At 43.4% G+C, this 14,691-nt stretch overlaps 2 protein-coding genes across 2 annotated transcripts; both read right to left on the bottom strand.

Moving 5' to 3' along the window:
• Positions 1-1,148: 1,148 nt before the first annotated feature.
• camk2n2a (calcium/calmodulin-dependent protein kinase II inhibitor 2a) lies at positions 1,149-3,432 on the bottom strand. The gene is made up of 2 exons (XM_076021246.1): positions 2,839-3,432; positions 1,149-2,197 (listed from the first exon to the last, which is right to left on the bottom strand). Exons 1-2 carry the CDS (start codon positions 3,005-3,007, stop codon positions 2,127-2,129), a joined length of 240 nt encoding a protein of 79 aa, XP_075877361.1. The 5' UTR covers positions 3,008-3,432; the 3' UTR covers positions 1,149-2,126.
• Positions 3,433-11,411: 7,979 nt separating this feature from the next.
• mul2 (mitochondrial E3 ubiquitin protein ligase 2) lies at positions 11,412-14,421 on the bottom strand. The gene is made up of 6 exons (XM_076021245.1): positions 14,267-14,421; positions 13,685-13,836; positions 13,501-13,588; positions 13,288-13,408; positions 12,581-12,812; positions 11,412-12,503 (listed from the first exon to the last, which is right to left on the bottom strand). Exons 2-6 carry the CDS (start codon positions 13,799-13,801, stop codon positions 11,997-11,999), a joined length of 1,065 nt encoding a protein of 354 aa, XP_075877360.1. The 5' UTR covers positions 13,802-13,836; positions 14,267-14,421; the 3' UTR covers positions 11,412-11,996.
• Between the last annotated feature and the right edge of the window lie 270 nt (positions 14,422-14,691).

Below are 14,691 nucleotides of genomic sequence, written 5' to 3'. Positions count from 1 at the left end.
GGGAGAAGTGTTGCAGCAAAGCTGGTGAACTGCAGCCTGTTGTTTTATCTTGACCTGCTTTGTCCTGTTTTGATTTTTTCCCCCAATGCAATTTGAATAGCTGGGATAAAAAGCCATACCAGAGAATCACATGAACATTTTCTGTCACCATTTATTAGTTCACCAAATACAGTGAAAATGGCATAATAATATACAATGACTCATTCTTAGAATGTCATGACATTTTTGTTGCCTTTTTTTGCTTCATAAAACAATGTTTCATTATTGAAAATATTAAGATTTCATGCACAACAAACCATAATCAGTTTCTTTAAAATAATGGTACAAAATAAACAGAAATAAAAAAGGAGAAAGAACTGTAATGTCCAAAGTAGGTCAAATAACAACATGTTATTTGAGGATAACTCGTAAACAGTGCAATATACTCTAAAACTGCCATTTTCTAACAAATTCATCAACAAAGCTCAAGTCACAGTATACGATTTCTTAATAATAATTTAACATTGATGTGTGCAAAATCCCCAGACACATTCATTTAGTCTTTAAAAAACGTCCATCCTCTGATATAGAACGAGACAGGTCCACCAAGAAGAAAACCAAACAAAACCAAACAAAAAAAGTTGCAGCCTCTCCTCTCCCACATGAAGCCTGGTCTCATTCTGAATATCCTCGCCCGAGTAGAAATATTTCTGTCGTTGAACCGTAAGACGATAGACTAGCATATCATTTAAATAACAAATATTTAGATATAAAAATACAAATATGACTTTTGTTTAAAAAGAAGCGTGCCAGGGAGTAAAGAGTAATGGCACCTGCGTTGGCACCAGAGTGAAAGTTCATGCAAAGAGATGGAAGAAAAAAAAAGAAAAAAAAAAAGAAGAAAGGTAACAGGAAATAACCAATATCAGACGAAACACGAGTTCTCAATTAAAATAACCAAATCATCTTTCCTCCCCAACAACAACTTCTTTTTTTTTTTACTATTATTTAAATATTTGCTAGAATGTCCACTTCTCTGCTGGCCTCTGAATACATCAAAACATTTTAAATGCAAAATAAGGGGAAAAGGTGAAGATATGTGCCGGTGAGATATCAGCTACATGAGGGAGGAGGTCACCGGTGACACTTGGGGGCTGGGGAAGGCGGGGTGGGGGGGGGTTGGGGTGGGGGGGTGAGTGGGGGAATGCAACCTGCAGCGCAGTTTGGCCTAATGCTCTGTTTGAAAACAAAGACAAGAGCTAGAAGGGGCTTTACTACATAAAAGATCAACATTGCACCATCCTCGGATAATATTTATACTTATATATATATTTATATGTTTGTACATACAATGGGTCTCCTCTATTTAAAACCAAGAGTTTGGTTGGTTTGTGTTTTCTTTCTTTTCTTTTCTACTATTTAGAAAAAAATAAGAGCAATAGCAGCAACAGGAATGCACTGGAGCGGTGCTGAAAGGACAGCTCCCTTGAATGCACCCTCGCTGAGTGGATCAACAAAGCCAAGCCTTGGGGTGCACGTGTCTAGGGGGGGGCGGGGACAGGGGGTGGTAGTTGGACTGAGGGATGGGCTCGGGGAGTTGCACGGTTGGTGGGGCTTCGTCTAGCTACTGTACAACTTATTCAAACTGAGCTCGGCGCTCAGCCCCGATGATGCATTTACTGTGCGTTCAGGGTCGAGGGGGAAGATAGAGGCGGTGGAGCTAAATGACGAGTCCATCCATCGTGGAGAGTCGGCCCAGAGGGTGAGACGCAGCGCGGGGGGGTCCGCACACCTCAACGCCACCAAACATCGAGATTCAGCTGGAGAAAAAAATACCAGCAGATCAATCCCATGATACGCCTCGGTCTTTCCCCCTCCCCACCCCAAGAGTCCCTCTGTCTCCTCCTCCATCCTCCTCAGCCTCCTTCAGCTCTCCATCCTTCCATCCTTCTCTTCCGTTCCGCCCTCTATCGCCCTCATCCTTCGCATCGTGCCGTCGCGTGTCTTTTTTTCTGTTTTTTTCCTTCCATCTTTTCCGCAGTCCTGGAACATGCACAGCCGACAAGTGCGTCAAATTGGTGATGTTTTTTCCCTTCTCTTCTTCTTGGTAAAATTAAAAATAGTCTGCAAGGCATCGGGCGCACGTCTTAAACGCCGGGTGAAGACTTGTCCGTCATCCCCTTCAAGACGTCGTCTATTCGGTCGTCCTCGATGACAACTGTGGAGGAAGGAGGGAGGAGGGGGGGGAGAGAAAGGTGGGGGGGGCAATAGGGAGAGAGGATGAGACCGTGGCAGCGCGCGAACACACGCGCACACATAGGCAAGCGCACACGCAAACACACACGCGGCCCCACTCCATCCCGGTCAACGCCGAGGTCGTTGCGTTTTGTTGTAGGTCACGACGCGTCTCTGCAGCCCGACAGGCGGCTTTTCCAGAGTGGCGCAGTAAAATACGCACCGACGATGACGCCAAACACGACGGGATGCAGGTGAACAAGTCAAATTCAATCCATCAGTTTAAATTTTGCCCATCACCAGCCTCGGCCGCGCGCAATTTCTTTTCCCAAATAAGACGAATAAAATAAATTTCAACTAAAATTATGAAACAAAACAACTTATTTCCGGCGAAATAAGCCCATTTTATTTAGGCGGTGACGGCACGGGGTGTGTCCCCGCACGGTCATCACTGTATGCGGGTGTTCCGTGTAAACAGGACGCGAAACACGCATGCAACCACTTAATTGTACGCGCGTTTCCCGTTTTCAGCACGGGGCGCGTGCACAAGACACGGGGGCACATCTCCAGACATACGCACCTCCGTTACGCACGCCGGTGGAAGGTGTGTGCGTGCGTGTTTACCTCTCTTGGCTCTGCCAATCTGTCCCAGCTTCGGAGGTCTCTTCGCCTGCGACGAGGCGAAAAAGGCGTTTGTGTCCTGCAGTCCGCAGCTAAAGGACATCTGGCTGACCTCGCTGTCCGCACCGTAGCCGCTCATCTTGCCCTCGTTGTATGGCAGCACCTCGGACATCGTGGCGGTCGAGCTTCTCTGGCGCAGGAAAACCTGGTCGAAAAACACGAAGGTCTGAGCGCGTCTCTGTGCTCAGCCGCAGATCCTCCTCGTTGCTCGGGCGACGCTCCGGCCGTGTGGCGTCTGTCTCGGTCGGTGGGGCTTCTTGTCTCAGTGTGCGAGAGGTCCGGTGTTGTTTGCTTGTTGCCGTGCAGCTGCGGTGTGTCGAGTGCGTGCGATGCAGCTGCGGGGAGACAGAGACGCGCGTAGAGGGAGGGAGAGAGAGAGAGAGAGAAGGGGAGAGAGAGAGAGTTGTGTTCGCCTGCGCTGCCAGCTGATGTCTGGTGAGGGAAGCGGGAGATCCCGGGATCATAAAGGAAACCCAGGCGGAGCGGTGAAGTCATCCATCCGGGCTTGAAGTGCGCGCGCGCGCGCGCATGTCAGTGTAAATGAGAAAGACGGTGGGGGTCGGGGGAACGCTCTCCAACAGTTAGAGGAGCAAGAGCGACACCACCAGATGGGACATGGAATTGCACAAGCGACTCCAAACGAAACAACAGCCCTTATGTTTTTATGACGACATCTAAGGTAACACGTTCCCTTTCAACTGAATTTAGCTTTGTGCAATGAATCGAAAACTTTAAACTTGAAAGCAACATTATAAATTATTCCTACTCTAAATCAACCATTTATTTTTTTTTTTATTATTATTATTTTTTATCATAGGCTCCTGTCACTGACACAGCACCTTCTGCTGACCTGACATGGGACCATATAGCCTTGCTTGCTTGCTTGTTTGCCCAGTTCCTTCTTACTAGAATAAGGCTGTCTGGTCCCTTGCTTGATTACTGAAGTAAAACTGAGAAAAGCTTCTGTGTCCCCATCTACCATGTCTGAGGAGAAAATAGTCTACATGTGTGCTCTTGTCACCTCAGCTGGTACATTTTACGACTCCACGTCTTAAGGAATCCAAGAGGTGGTCTGAGCTTGCAGACTGTCACCTGGTAACTTTCACCCAGCCGCTATGCAGGCTCAAGGGAAAGGGGTTTTCTTGTTTAAACACAGGTCAGCTGGCCAAGTTGTTAGAACAGGGAAGGTCTAATAATAGTTAGTCAGTTCATTATCTCAGCTAACAGGAGAGACCAAATGCTGGGTAGACAGCCTGGAGGAACACAGATGCTGCGGGCAAACAAAGCACTGCAGTCAGAAACACTCAGATGAATTGTGACAATGACCAGTTCTGTCCATGGTACTGGAGAACAGTTCACTCAGTTAAAACTCAAAACCTGTAGTTTAAATCTATTATTAGTGTGTTAGAGAATGTACTAGTTGTTGTTTACGTTTGATTTTTGTTGTTGTGCCATCGTCTTCTATCTTACACAATCACGCAAGTGTATCTGCAATGGCTCTGCATTACTGCATGTGATAAATACATCTCTTTTTTTGGCTCAAATATCTTGAATCTTAAAGTGGATTGGGTCACCTGAACTAAAGATTAAGTTAACCTTGAACCCAAAAGTAAGTGAAGTTAATATACATCAGTTAGACTACAAAATATTTTATGTTAACCCGTTAACCCCAATGAGTTGTAAAATGAATTTGACAGAACTCTTAAGTTTTAAGTTAACTCGCGTGCAACTCAAGGGGGCCGATGAGATTTGTCACTGCTTATTCAGCCAGATCCCGAGAACTCAAGCTCTTCTTTTTTTCAAGGAGTGACTTCAGCCCTGCACCACCATCCAGCGGTTCGCACTTATGTTCATAATGCAGTCGCTGATGATGAGCTTCACTCAGTCAGTCGTACTGGATGAGGGCATCTGCCCCCATGTGTATGTGGATGCGTGTGCACGTGCTCTTGAATCACTGACTCCAATTACAAGCAAATTGCCTTGCTGAGTCACTCGACAAGCCCTCCCCCTCCCTCTCTCTAGACAAAACGAGCACTGCTGCACACACACAAAGAGAACACGCACACACACGCACACACATGCACACACATACACGCTCAGCTTGTTCTTCTCAAAGGCAAGTGTGTGGCTAAAAGTCAGGATCAATTCTCAGAGAAGCAGCTTGTTTGTTGATATGTAAACGTGTGCGAGCAAGTGTGTTTGTATGTACAAAGAGGCGCATGGAGGAAAGGTAATTGTAATGCATTCAAGAGGACAAAAGAAGACAGATGTCTGCAGTCAGACATGGAATAAGAATATGTGTATGTTTTTCTTGTGCAGCTTGTTATATCAATGTTTGTCTTGCTTGTAGTGCATCCATCCTTCAGTGGGGTCTGGAGGGTTGGCAGTTCTCCTTTCTTTGGATCAGTGTGTGTTGCAAGTTGCTTAGCAACATGCTGGAGGAATTGCTGCTGTGGACTTAAAAGGCAGAACCCTTTACCACTATTACCTTTCGAGTTTATTTCAAATTTGTTTGGGGCATTGTGTTTACCAATTGATGATTTGAAAAATATTTTCACTTTTCACACCCTTATAATATGAATTGTTCAAAAAGATACCGTGGGAGGTATTTTTCACTGCTTTTTATTCTATTCAGTAAAATGGCCAAAGACATGGCAGACACACACCAAAAGAAGACATAGCAAAAGTCTTTATATGTCATATCTGTGAAATATCTTTCTTCTTTCCAAACTGTTTGTGTGCTAATGGGCTCTGTGACAGTGCAAAAAAAATCTATCTGCATTACCTGAGGACACCATCCCTGCCTCCCTCCATCCCCTGGGAGGGAGCTCTTGGTTTGTTTTTGAGGGGAAAAAGTAGGTCACTTGTGCCACGTTTCACTGCATGCCCAAAGCAGATGGGTGACAGCGGTAATTGGCATGAGGAACTGTGAGCATGCTGTGATGGCTCTCTCTCCAAAGATACTGCATCTCCACCTTTTCCTCTCACTGCTTGTCGAGCAGCCACTAATGCCAAAGTAGGATAGGCAAATCCACCCCACAGCTCTCTGTCAGGAACACAAGCACGCCAGGTCATGGTCTGCCAAGATGCCAGAGATTGTTCGAAACTTTTTTCCCCTGCTGGACTGAAAAAACCTTCCGCTGGTATTTAGCAGTGTTAAACGTTAAATGTTAAACTCTTAGAATTGTCTGATAACAACAGGAACCCAAAAGTAAGTTTTTGCCTGCAGATCATGAATGTAAAGCAGAAAAGAAAGGGAAAAAATGAAGTGTGTGCTAAAATTCACAAATACAATTTAAATTGTACGTATACCTCATATATCCTCCTTTCCAAAAAAATGCAAGGTAAAATAACAACTCGGCAGTTTTAGCAGTTTTGGTTTGATGATAAGTTGGCAAGGCTGCTCCACTGAAGTCTGGTACAAGGCAGTAGTCATAGTTCACTACTTCTCTAACCAAACCACTGACATTGTCACCCCCATCATCGTAAATCAGGGTCAGCATCCATGTAGCACACCCAATGAGAGAAGGGTCACATCATCCAAAGTGTTTGTCAGCTATCAGAGGGAATTTAACAGGATGTCACCGCGCACATTAATTAAACATGACTGAGCCGTGCCCCATCCTCCGTGTGCTGCTTCACTGTCAGCCCTCTCTCTCCACCGCTACCAAGTGGCCGTGTTTCACTCTTTCAATCGGAGGAGTTCTATATTATTTCACTCAAAAAAAAAAATGTTTACATCTGCAAAATTGTATTTGGGTTATTCCAATGTATACATTATGTACACAAACACATATTTCTGTGTTTTTTGCAGACACACTGGAGCATTTACTTTCTTCTTATCCATTTACCGTCACTGTTCAATTTGTTCTTCTGATTTGATCTTCATTCCCTGATTCTTCTTCTCGCTATTCTTCAAAACCAGCTGTATATGATGACATCATCCCCCCAGGTGTACTGCACCTCCATTAAAAACAAAAGATCAGTGTGGTGCACTTGTTTCACTTTGGAAGCCAAATTTCAGTGCTGGGAATATAGTGACACACATGGTCGTAGCAGCCGCGAGGTACACGGGGGACATGTCCCCCGCACTTCCCGTATCTGTGCCCTCCATCCCCTGCACTTTTTACATCCTTTACAACCACTTAATTCATTTTCAACATGTTGAAACGCATCCTCTAAACGCCACCTATAAACACATCATGAGTAGGTGGAGCTAAGGCAGAAAACAAACGCTGCTGACGTGTGTCATCAGAGATGGACCTTTTTGTGCTTCAAAAAAGTGTTCAGCAAACCAGCCAAGAGGCAAAAAACTTTAGACAGTCTTTTTTTTCCCCCAAAACAACCCGTGTAAGTTGAGTAATGCTGTTACATGTAGATAATGTTTAGCTAAAACAGAAACATTCTATATTGTATATTATTGCCAAAGTACTTTGGCTAAAAGATGACAGATAGATGTCAATTTAGTTAGCTAAGCTATAAACAAACTCCTCCTTCATTTCAGTACAGAACATGTGCTCACTACTTTTTTGCACATATTTTTTTCTAAATCTTTATACAATAGATTCTATTCATAAATCTCACTCTTTCCATTGAAAAGAAAGACAGAGGGTCTTCACAGCAGGCGGAGAGAAAATAACTTTAGTCCTTATGTCACTGTTAACACTGGCTGAGAGAAAATATTGATAGCATTAAAGGGATTTTTTTTTATTTTTTTTTTAGCTTTATTACCACAATAGAAAGAGCAGCCAACCATTCAACCTTTAACCATTTTCTACCATTCTTCAACCTTTTTTCAACTGTTTTTCTACCATTTTTCACAAATTTTTCAACGATTTTCAACCATTTTTCTATCATTCTTCAACAATTCCTCAACCATTTTTCTACCATTTTTCTACCATTCTTCAACTATACTTCAACCACTCTTCACTCCCATCTAATTTTGGTGCGGATGATTTTAAACAGGAATGGTTAATTACAGGACTTTTGGTGTTCAGTGTTTTCATTTGGCGCTTAATTATCGGACTACTCACTCCGGACTCTAGATGCCCCAGGGTCATTCTACGTCAACTCAACCAGAGTTTGGCAGCTTTAGAGTTTAGATTTTGACTTTGATAGTATATCATTTTTAAAGAGCTAAAGTCGGTTGTTACCTGGTGCTGTGCTTTTTGTGTTTGTGTGGTTTGTTAGCTGCTAAGGGGAGGTGCAATTGAATTGTGAGAGGATAATCACTCAATAGACCTCTGAACAATTTGTCCCCCTCACTTGTAAAATGATGGCTACACCCTGGGACACAGGTCAGTGAAAATGCTTGATTTGTAAGCCAGAAAGACAATGTTGTTAGCATTGTTAGCCCATAAAAGAGGTGTCTGTCCTTTTTTAATACTAGATTTAAAGTACTAGATTTTTTTTATTTTCCAACTACACCGCAACCAAACTGTAATCAGTAAGAGTTATTATTGGGTGTTTACATTTACACAATGTTATCTACATTTTTATTTTTCTCGGTACTGAAAACGCACTGAACAGTGGCCCCATAACCAGAGTAAAAATAATCTCTAGAATTTGATCAGTTTTTATATTTAACTGCACAACATCATATTTCTAATAGCTGCACCTGAAGCAACAACAATTATAAAAAATAAATTAATTTTAACAGAAGTTGTATATTTTTAAAACACAAAAGTAGCCAGCATTTTTTTTTCCATTGTCAGTAGAAAGTACAGTACATATATTTATGTACAAACGTACGTAGTAAAAGTAAAAATTTGTCAAAGAAATGCTCAAGTACAGACACCTGAAAAATCTACTTAAGTACAGTATGAAGTATTTGTCCTTTGTTACTTCCCACCTCTGGCCCATATGTCAGCAAACTATCTGATGGTTAAAGCACAACATTCAGTTATTAACAGGGCTAATAAACTTCATCGGGCACAGCTTTCACTTAATGTTGGTGAATATGGCAGCAATCCTAGCTTCAGAGGCTGCCGATGTTCCTCTGATATTCCCTAAAATTCCCACTGCCCTTCATAAAATCCAACCTCTACCAATTTAATGGAATACACTGGTGGGCTATGCCTTTAATCTCAGTAGTTACGGCTTTAATTTTAGTAGCCTACTTTTTTGATCCAGCTGCCTCTGTCTTTGATCCTTAGTATCCAACATTATAAAGGTTAGATCCACACTGGTCTAGTGGGGGGTTCGGAGCTCGCTCCGTCCACTCGATCTGCCTTTTCACTTGATGGCTTCGTTTCAGCGATTTAGCTGATTTAGCTGAGACAAAAGAGGGAGTAGATATTTTCACACTGGTGGTAAAGTGACTCGCACAGCAACATGCTTACACTTGGCTACGCTGTGGGAACTGCTTTTACTCAAAGTGTGAAACATTCCCTTCCACACGGGAGACCAACACTGGTCGCTGTGGAACACCCTGACTCCAGCGAGCAGGCTGCACACGGCTCAGGGCTCTGTGTCACCGCATGTGAAAGGCACAGTGAAGAGGATTGTGTGCTCTTTGAAATAGACCCCAATCCCATCTGCAGGTTCCCAAACACCTTCAACAACACTTGGCTGAATGCAACGTTCCACTCGGCGCTAAACCTCACCGTCGTGCAGGACAGGCTGAGGAACAAGTCCCCCAGTTACTTGTCGGTTTTGTCGTGCATGCCGACGACTGCCAGGCTGTTTTTGAGGGCCCTCAATTACCCGGGCAGGGTCATCAACCCGACGGAGATCCACAAAGTTGTGAAAGAAGTTTGGCCCAAACGACAGAAAGGGAACGTGTTGGAGTGCAGCGACATACTTGACTTTTTGGATCCCTTCCTGCGCTGGCTGGACAGATGCGGCGTGGACACGAGCATCTACATCGGAGAGAAGAACAAGTGTGGAGATTGCAGCTTCAGCACGTCTTGGTCATCGCCGCTGGGGAGAATTTGTTTCTTACCAATGCCGAGCGGTGATAGCGAAAGCCTCTCTTCTCTCTTCGATCGTTCCTACGGTAAGAACCAGTACGTGGTGAAGTGTAAATGTGGCTCCGATGTGTTCGGAATGGAGTTTCTCAACAGCCCCGACATGTTAACCTTCTACCTGTCCAGAGTGTTGCCTGATGGATCGCTCCTCCAAACCTCCGTACTTCCGTCAAAGCTGCTTTATATGTACAGGAGTGAATATGAAAGGCAGCTGTACCGCCTGTCCTCTGTAATCTGCTACAGCACCGGGAAATTCTGGGCGTACTTGTTTCGAGGTCAAACTGTCATCAAAGCAGAAGACTGTCAGGTAACGGTGTTAACAGGACGCAAACCAGAAGACCTGGACAAGAACGGAGTCGTCTTTATGTACGAGAAGGGGACCAGTCGTAAAAAATGAGTCATCAGTCAGGAGAGACAGTTCTGTGCCTCAACATAAAATACGGCGAACCACAAGGTCAACTCTTCCTCTGGGTTCTCCAGATTCCTCACGGATCCTGCAGCCTGTCGATGAATTTGCGTGACCTACGAGAGAAAGGTGTCAAGTGAGGGCAAACACTGGACTGGTGGTTGGCAGCAGGCAGTCAAGACGTGGCTTTGCCTACAGAGCCGTGGACCACAGTGGCTTGAGACCGAAAAGGACTGTTTACATCATGAGGATTCATCTTCAAATAATTCCACACTGTTAATACTGGTGGTTTTATTGCACTAAGATCTAAAAATAAATAAATTAAAAAAAGTTTAGTCTGAAACTCATTGTTTTTCTCTAAATGTTGTTCAACATGTCCATTTATTCTCTGTCGCTGGTTCTCCTGCACTCTGCGTCGCTGGAGCCTGTTCCATTTGTCTCTTGAAGATATATTATAAAGTCTTGATGTCATCTAAGTCAACCTCATTCCTTTAACCTGAAATGATTTACAACATTTTAAAGAATGATAGCAATTTGTGTTGTCCTTTGAGATTGATAAAAAGCCATCAAAGCAGTTTACGCACAGACTTATGAAGCCTCAGCTGTTTTACTGCTGAGAGAGCCCAGGTGAAGACTTTGTTAGTCAATGAAGCCGTCTCCCACCTGCTCTTCTCTCAACCCTGCGCCCCTCTCTTCACCTTGTCACCCACTTCTCCACAACACACCAGGCATGCATGCACGTACGCACTTTTCCTGTGCTGCCGCAGTGAAAGACATTTAAATGTTGCTTTCTTCCCTCCACCCCACCTAATCACCTAATCTCTGCAGCCTCGTGCGTGTCTGGAAGAGAAGACTGAAATAGTGAGCCAGATGACTCACGCATCCTTTCAGACAGCAGGTGCTCTTAACAAGCAAGTTGAGCTTATATTAAATTTAAACCACATGAATAAACTGTCAGCGTGCTGCGCAACACCCAATCTATTCGCCTCTTTAGTCCTTAAGTGTAATAGCAGCCTTTTCATGCAGCAGCTGTTCTCCACATGTGCTGTATGTGTCAAGCCGGAGTGGCGAACAGCAGCTTTTGAATCAGTAAAAAATCTATACATAGACATCCGGACCAAGTGCAGCGTAACATGTTAGTCTCACACGGGAGCTTCAGTTCTATTTCGGTAAGCCAAGTCTCAAGACTTCTATGGTGATGGAGAGTTACCAAATGTTAGACAAAATGTTCAGCAAGTGATAGTTCATTAAAACAATGTCACACACATAAACATATTACAAACTATTGCAAACAACTGGCTGTAACCGTGTATTTATTTCATGAATTCCACTGACAAAAATAAAACTTCTCTTCACAACCTGAAAGTTAAGTGACCCATACTTTCAGTACCAACACTACAGCAGCAGACACACATTGATAGGAAGGCACAAGGCAAAAAAATGCAAGAAAACTAGACTTTCTTTCTTTTTTTTTTTTTTTTTTTTACCCTTTCTCTAATATTTCCATCAGCAATCTCTGATAAAAAAAAAAAAAAAAAAAAAAAAAAAACTTTCTAGATTCAAGTATCTCCATCGTGAAAAAACACATTATATTGATGGGAAAATTTCCATTCAGTGTTTAACTTCTACTGAAGCAAGATGGAGGAGTTAGTGTTTGCAGGACTTTAGACCTTTTGCAATATGAAGCGTGCACAGTTCCTCTTAAGTCACATGACCAAACAGGTCTGTCACACGTTATACAGTGGCACCACCCTCCTGATGTTTTGCTGACATATAGGGCATTGCCGGGTTATTAGGGCCTGGTAGCAGCTGTGGCAGCAGCACACGTGTCCACAGTCCAACAGAATACAGTTGCGCGGTTGACTGAAGCAAATAACGCAGGGATTCTCCACGTGTGGCTCGTCCATGGCCTCCTCCCCTGCCACTGAAGCGTGCAACCTCGAGGCTTCATCCCGCAGTCTGGCAAATTCCCTCCTCTCCTGCTCCTGATGCCAGCGATGTCTTAGTTGGTGGTAGTAACGTCTGCCAACCCAGAGGAGGACTGCTGCGCCCGCCGAGGCTGAGGCAATGGCCAGCACCTTCCACCAAGCCGCTGTGCTCTCGTGTTCTCTTCGCAGGGAGTCAAAGTCCACAATGCTCAAGAAGTACTGGGAGCCATTAGTGGGTGGCCGAAGAACCACACTGTCGTCTGTGTCCAGGATCAACTCACCCACACCTGTTAAAGCGGTGCCAACCTGCAGAAAGAGGGGGAACATTATGTATCGTCATGGAGGAAACAACATGAATATTATGACAAATCTCAATAGCAGACCTTCAGCATTTTCTCAGTCTCCAGTTGACCTTTCAGCTTCTCGCCACTGAGGTACTGGAATACATTGTCAAAAAAGCCAGAGTTGACCTGGTGGAACCTCTCGTGTGTGATCTCCATGCTTGCCCCAGCAGCCTGCAGCGGACACAAGACTTTGACCGCGATCTCATCGGATCCCACCAAGACAAAGGGCACAGAGTTTACTCTCTGGTGCACCACACGCTCGCTGTCCATCCTCAAGTAAAAGGGAGAAAACATGTCTTAGTATGTTTGCATTATGCTAAGTACTGTCCACAACCAATCTTTGTTTTTCATTGTATATACATATACCACATATAAAATCGGTAAAACTACTGATCTCATCAGTTTCCTGTTTGTTATTGAACTGTTAATTCATGTCTAAAGGTTTTTGTTTTGTTTTTTTAAAGCCAGATGTTTGAAATAAATCCACATGATTAAAATGTAAGTATGCTCACAGTGTAGAGAAACGACATATGACGATGCTTTAGTCATCTTCGGCAACTTAACATCATTCCATCAGTAGAGGGCAGTGTTGGTTTATTTTCATACTATGGGTACTTTGTAATGCCAGTGAGAAAAGATTATTTGAAATAAATGTCCACTATCAGTTAAAAATGCATCAGACATACAATTTCATAAATGTTTTTGTCATGCTTTATCCTATTTTTTGTCTTTTTCTAGTCACTCACCAGCTCCGAGTAAAGCTGTTCCATACCAGCCTGTATTCACTTAGAGTCAATTTCTGCAGCACCCCAACATCAACATTTTTGGATGTACTTGTCAGAGCCTCCCCCACAGGTTGGACAGCACCTGAAGAACGCATATATGTCGAGAAATACATATCAGAGACAGTGGCAGTCTTTCAAGTTGGAAAAATCTGATGTCTGCTTCTTTTTCTTTACCTTCAATGACAACATACTGAAGGCTTTCCCCTGCGGTGGCTTTCAAAATGGCTTTAAGTTTGTCATCAATGGTTAGGTGTGGCGCATCCTGACAAAAGAAGACATTCAGTGTTTTTATGTGCAGTGCACAAGGTTCTTGCATAGTTCTTAAAGTTGCATTTAGACAACAATTAGACAGACTCACATCTAGTTTATGTATGATGGCCCATCTTTTATTGTAAAGATAGTAGAATGCGCCAGAGAGGGCAAGGCTGGCTCCAAGGCACACGGCCTCGGTGACCGTCACAGGAAATCCATCCATAAGGTCTCTCCCCTGTCACCACGCCTGGCGAACATCTTCAGAGAAGAACAATTAGTATGCAGACACGTGCCGTTGTCCTTTGAAATCAACACGCATGGATCTCAGTGCGGACAGACCGAGATACTTTGAGAAATTTAGACTGATGTCGAAAGCGTTTGAGAGCCAACGCAACGAGAAACACGCAGCAATTAACACAATGAACTGTAAGGTTGTCACCCATCGTGTCATTATTTTAAACAAACAATGCTATTGGGCACTGTCTACGATGGGTGCAAAGGGGTAAAGTACTGTATGTGTTTTGCATTTGTAATACTTGCAAGCTACAGTGAGGATACCAGTGGAACCTGTAATGACCTCTAAACGATATTCGTTTAGGTAAGTTTTAACGAAGAGTTGCTGCTAAAGTACACCAAGGGTTAACTGTCAACCATGATTTATATATTAATGTGTACTTTTTTGTTTTACCTGTTCGAAAAATCCTCTGAAATGCATTTAGCTCGAGTTGTACGGGGTCGTCCATGGAAGTTGACGTAGGCCTGTTTGTGTCACGTGACATGGTTACGTTACGCCACGCTGTACACGTTTTTTTTTTTTTTTTTTTAACCGTTAAACTTTATTTACTCTTCAACCCGCGACGGTGTGGCACGACCGCACGACGCTGCTAAACAGTACAGGAGGGTGAAGTTAAAAAGATAAAAGGATCAACAATCAGTAGTTATCTCATAAAATGTCTAATCGTATTCGAGGACATAAAATGAGGAATGGAGGGCAAAAATGCATGCTCGTAAATAAATTATTACCCCGGTAAAATAAACAAAAGATATTTAAGAAACGAACAAAAAAGAAAATATGACATTGACATTTGTGAGGATATACAAGTTCAGTTCTGA

Source organism: Nelusetta ayraudi, unplaced genomic scaffold (assembly GCF_046127955.1).
Source record: "Nelusetta ayraudi isolate G7.1 ecotype Tasmania unplaced genomic scaffold, CSIRO-AGI_Nayr_v1 ptg000011l, whole genome shotgun sequence".
NCBI classification, from domain to species: domain Eukaryota; kingdom Metazoa; phylum Chordata; class Actinopteri; order Tetraodontiformes; family Monacanthidae; genus Nelusetta; species Nelusetta ayraudi.
This window is presented reverse-complemented; position numbering and strand designations above follow the sequence as displayed.

Coding starts and splice junctions, on each gene's coding strand:
- camk2n2a (XM_076021246.1), bottom strand. CDS start 3,007: ATGTCCGAGGTGCTGCCATACAACGAGGGCAAGATGAGCGGCTACGGT. Junction 2,198..2,838: donor GATTGGCAGAGCCAAGAGAG/GTAAACACGCAC, acceptor CTTCCTCCACAG/TTGTCATCGAGGACGACCGA.
- mul2 (XM_076021245.1), bottom strand. CDS start 13,801: ATGGATGGATTTCCTGTGACGGTCACCGAGGCCGTGTGCCTTGGAGCC. Junction 12,813..13,287: donor AACAGCTTTACTCGGAGCTG/GTGAGTGACTAG, acceptor CTTTTACTTGAG/GATGGACAGCGAGCGTGTGG. Junction 12,504..12,580: donor AGACTGAGAAAATGCTGAAG/GTCTGCTATTGA, acceptor CTCTTTCTGCAG/GTTGGCACCGCTTTAACAGG.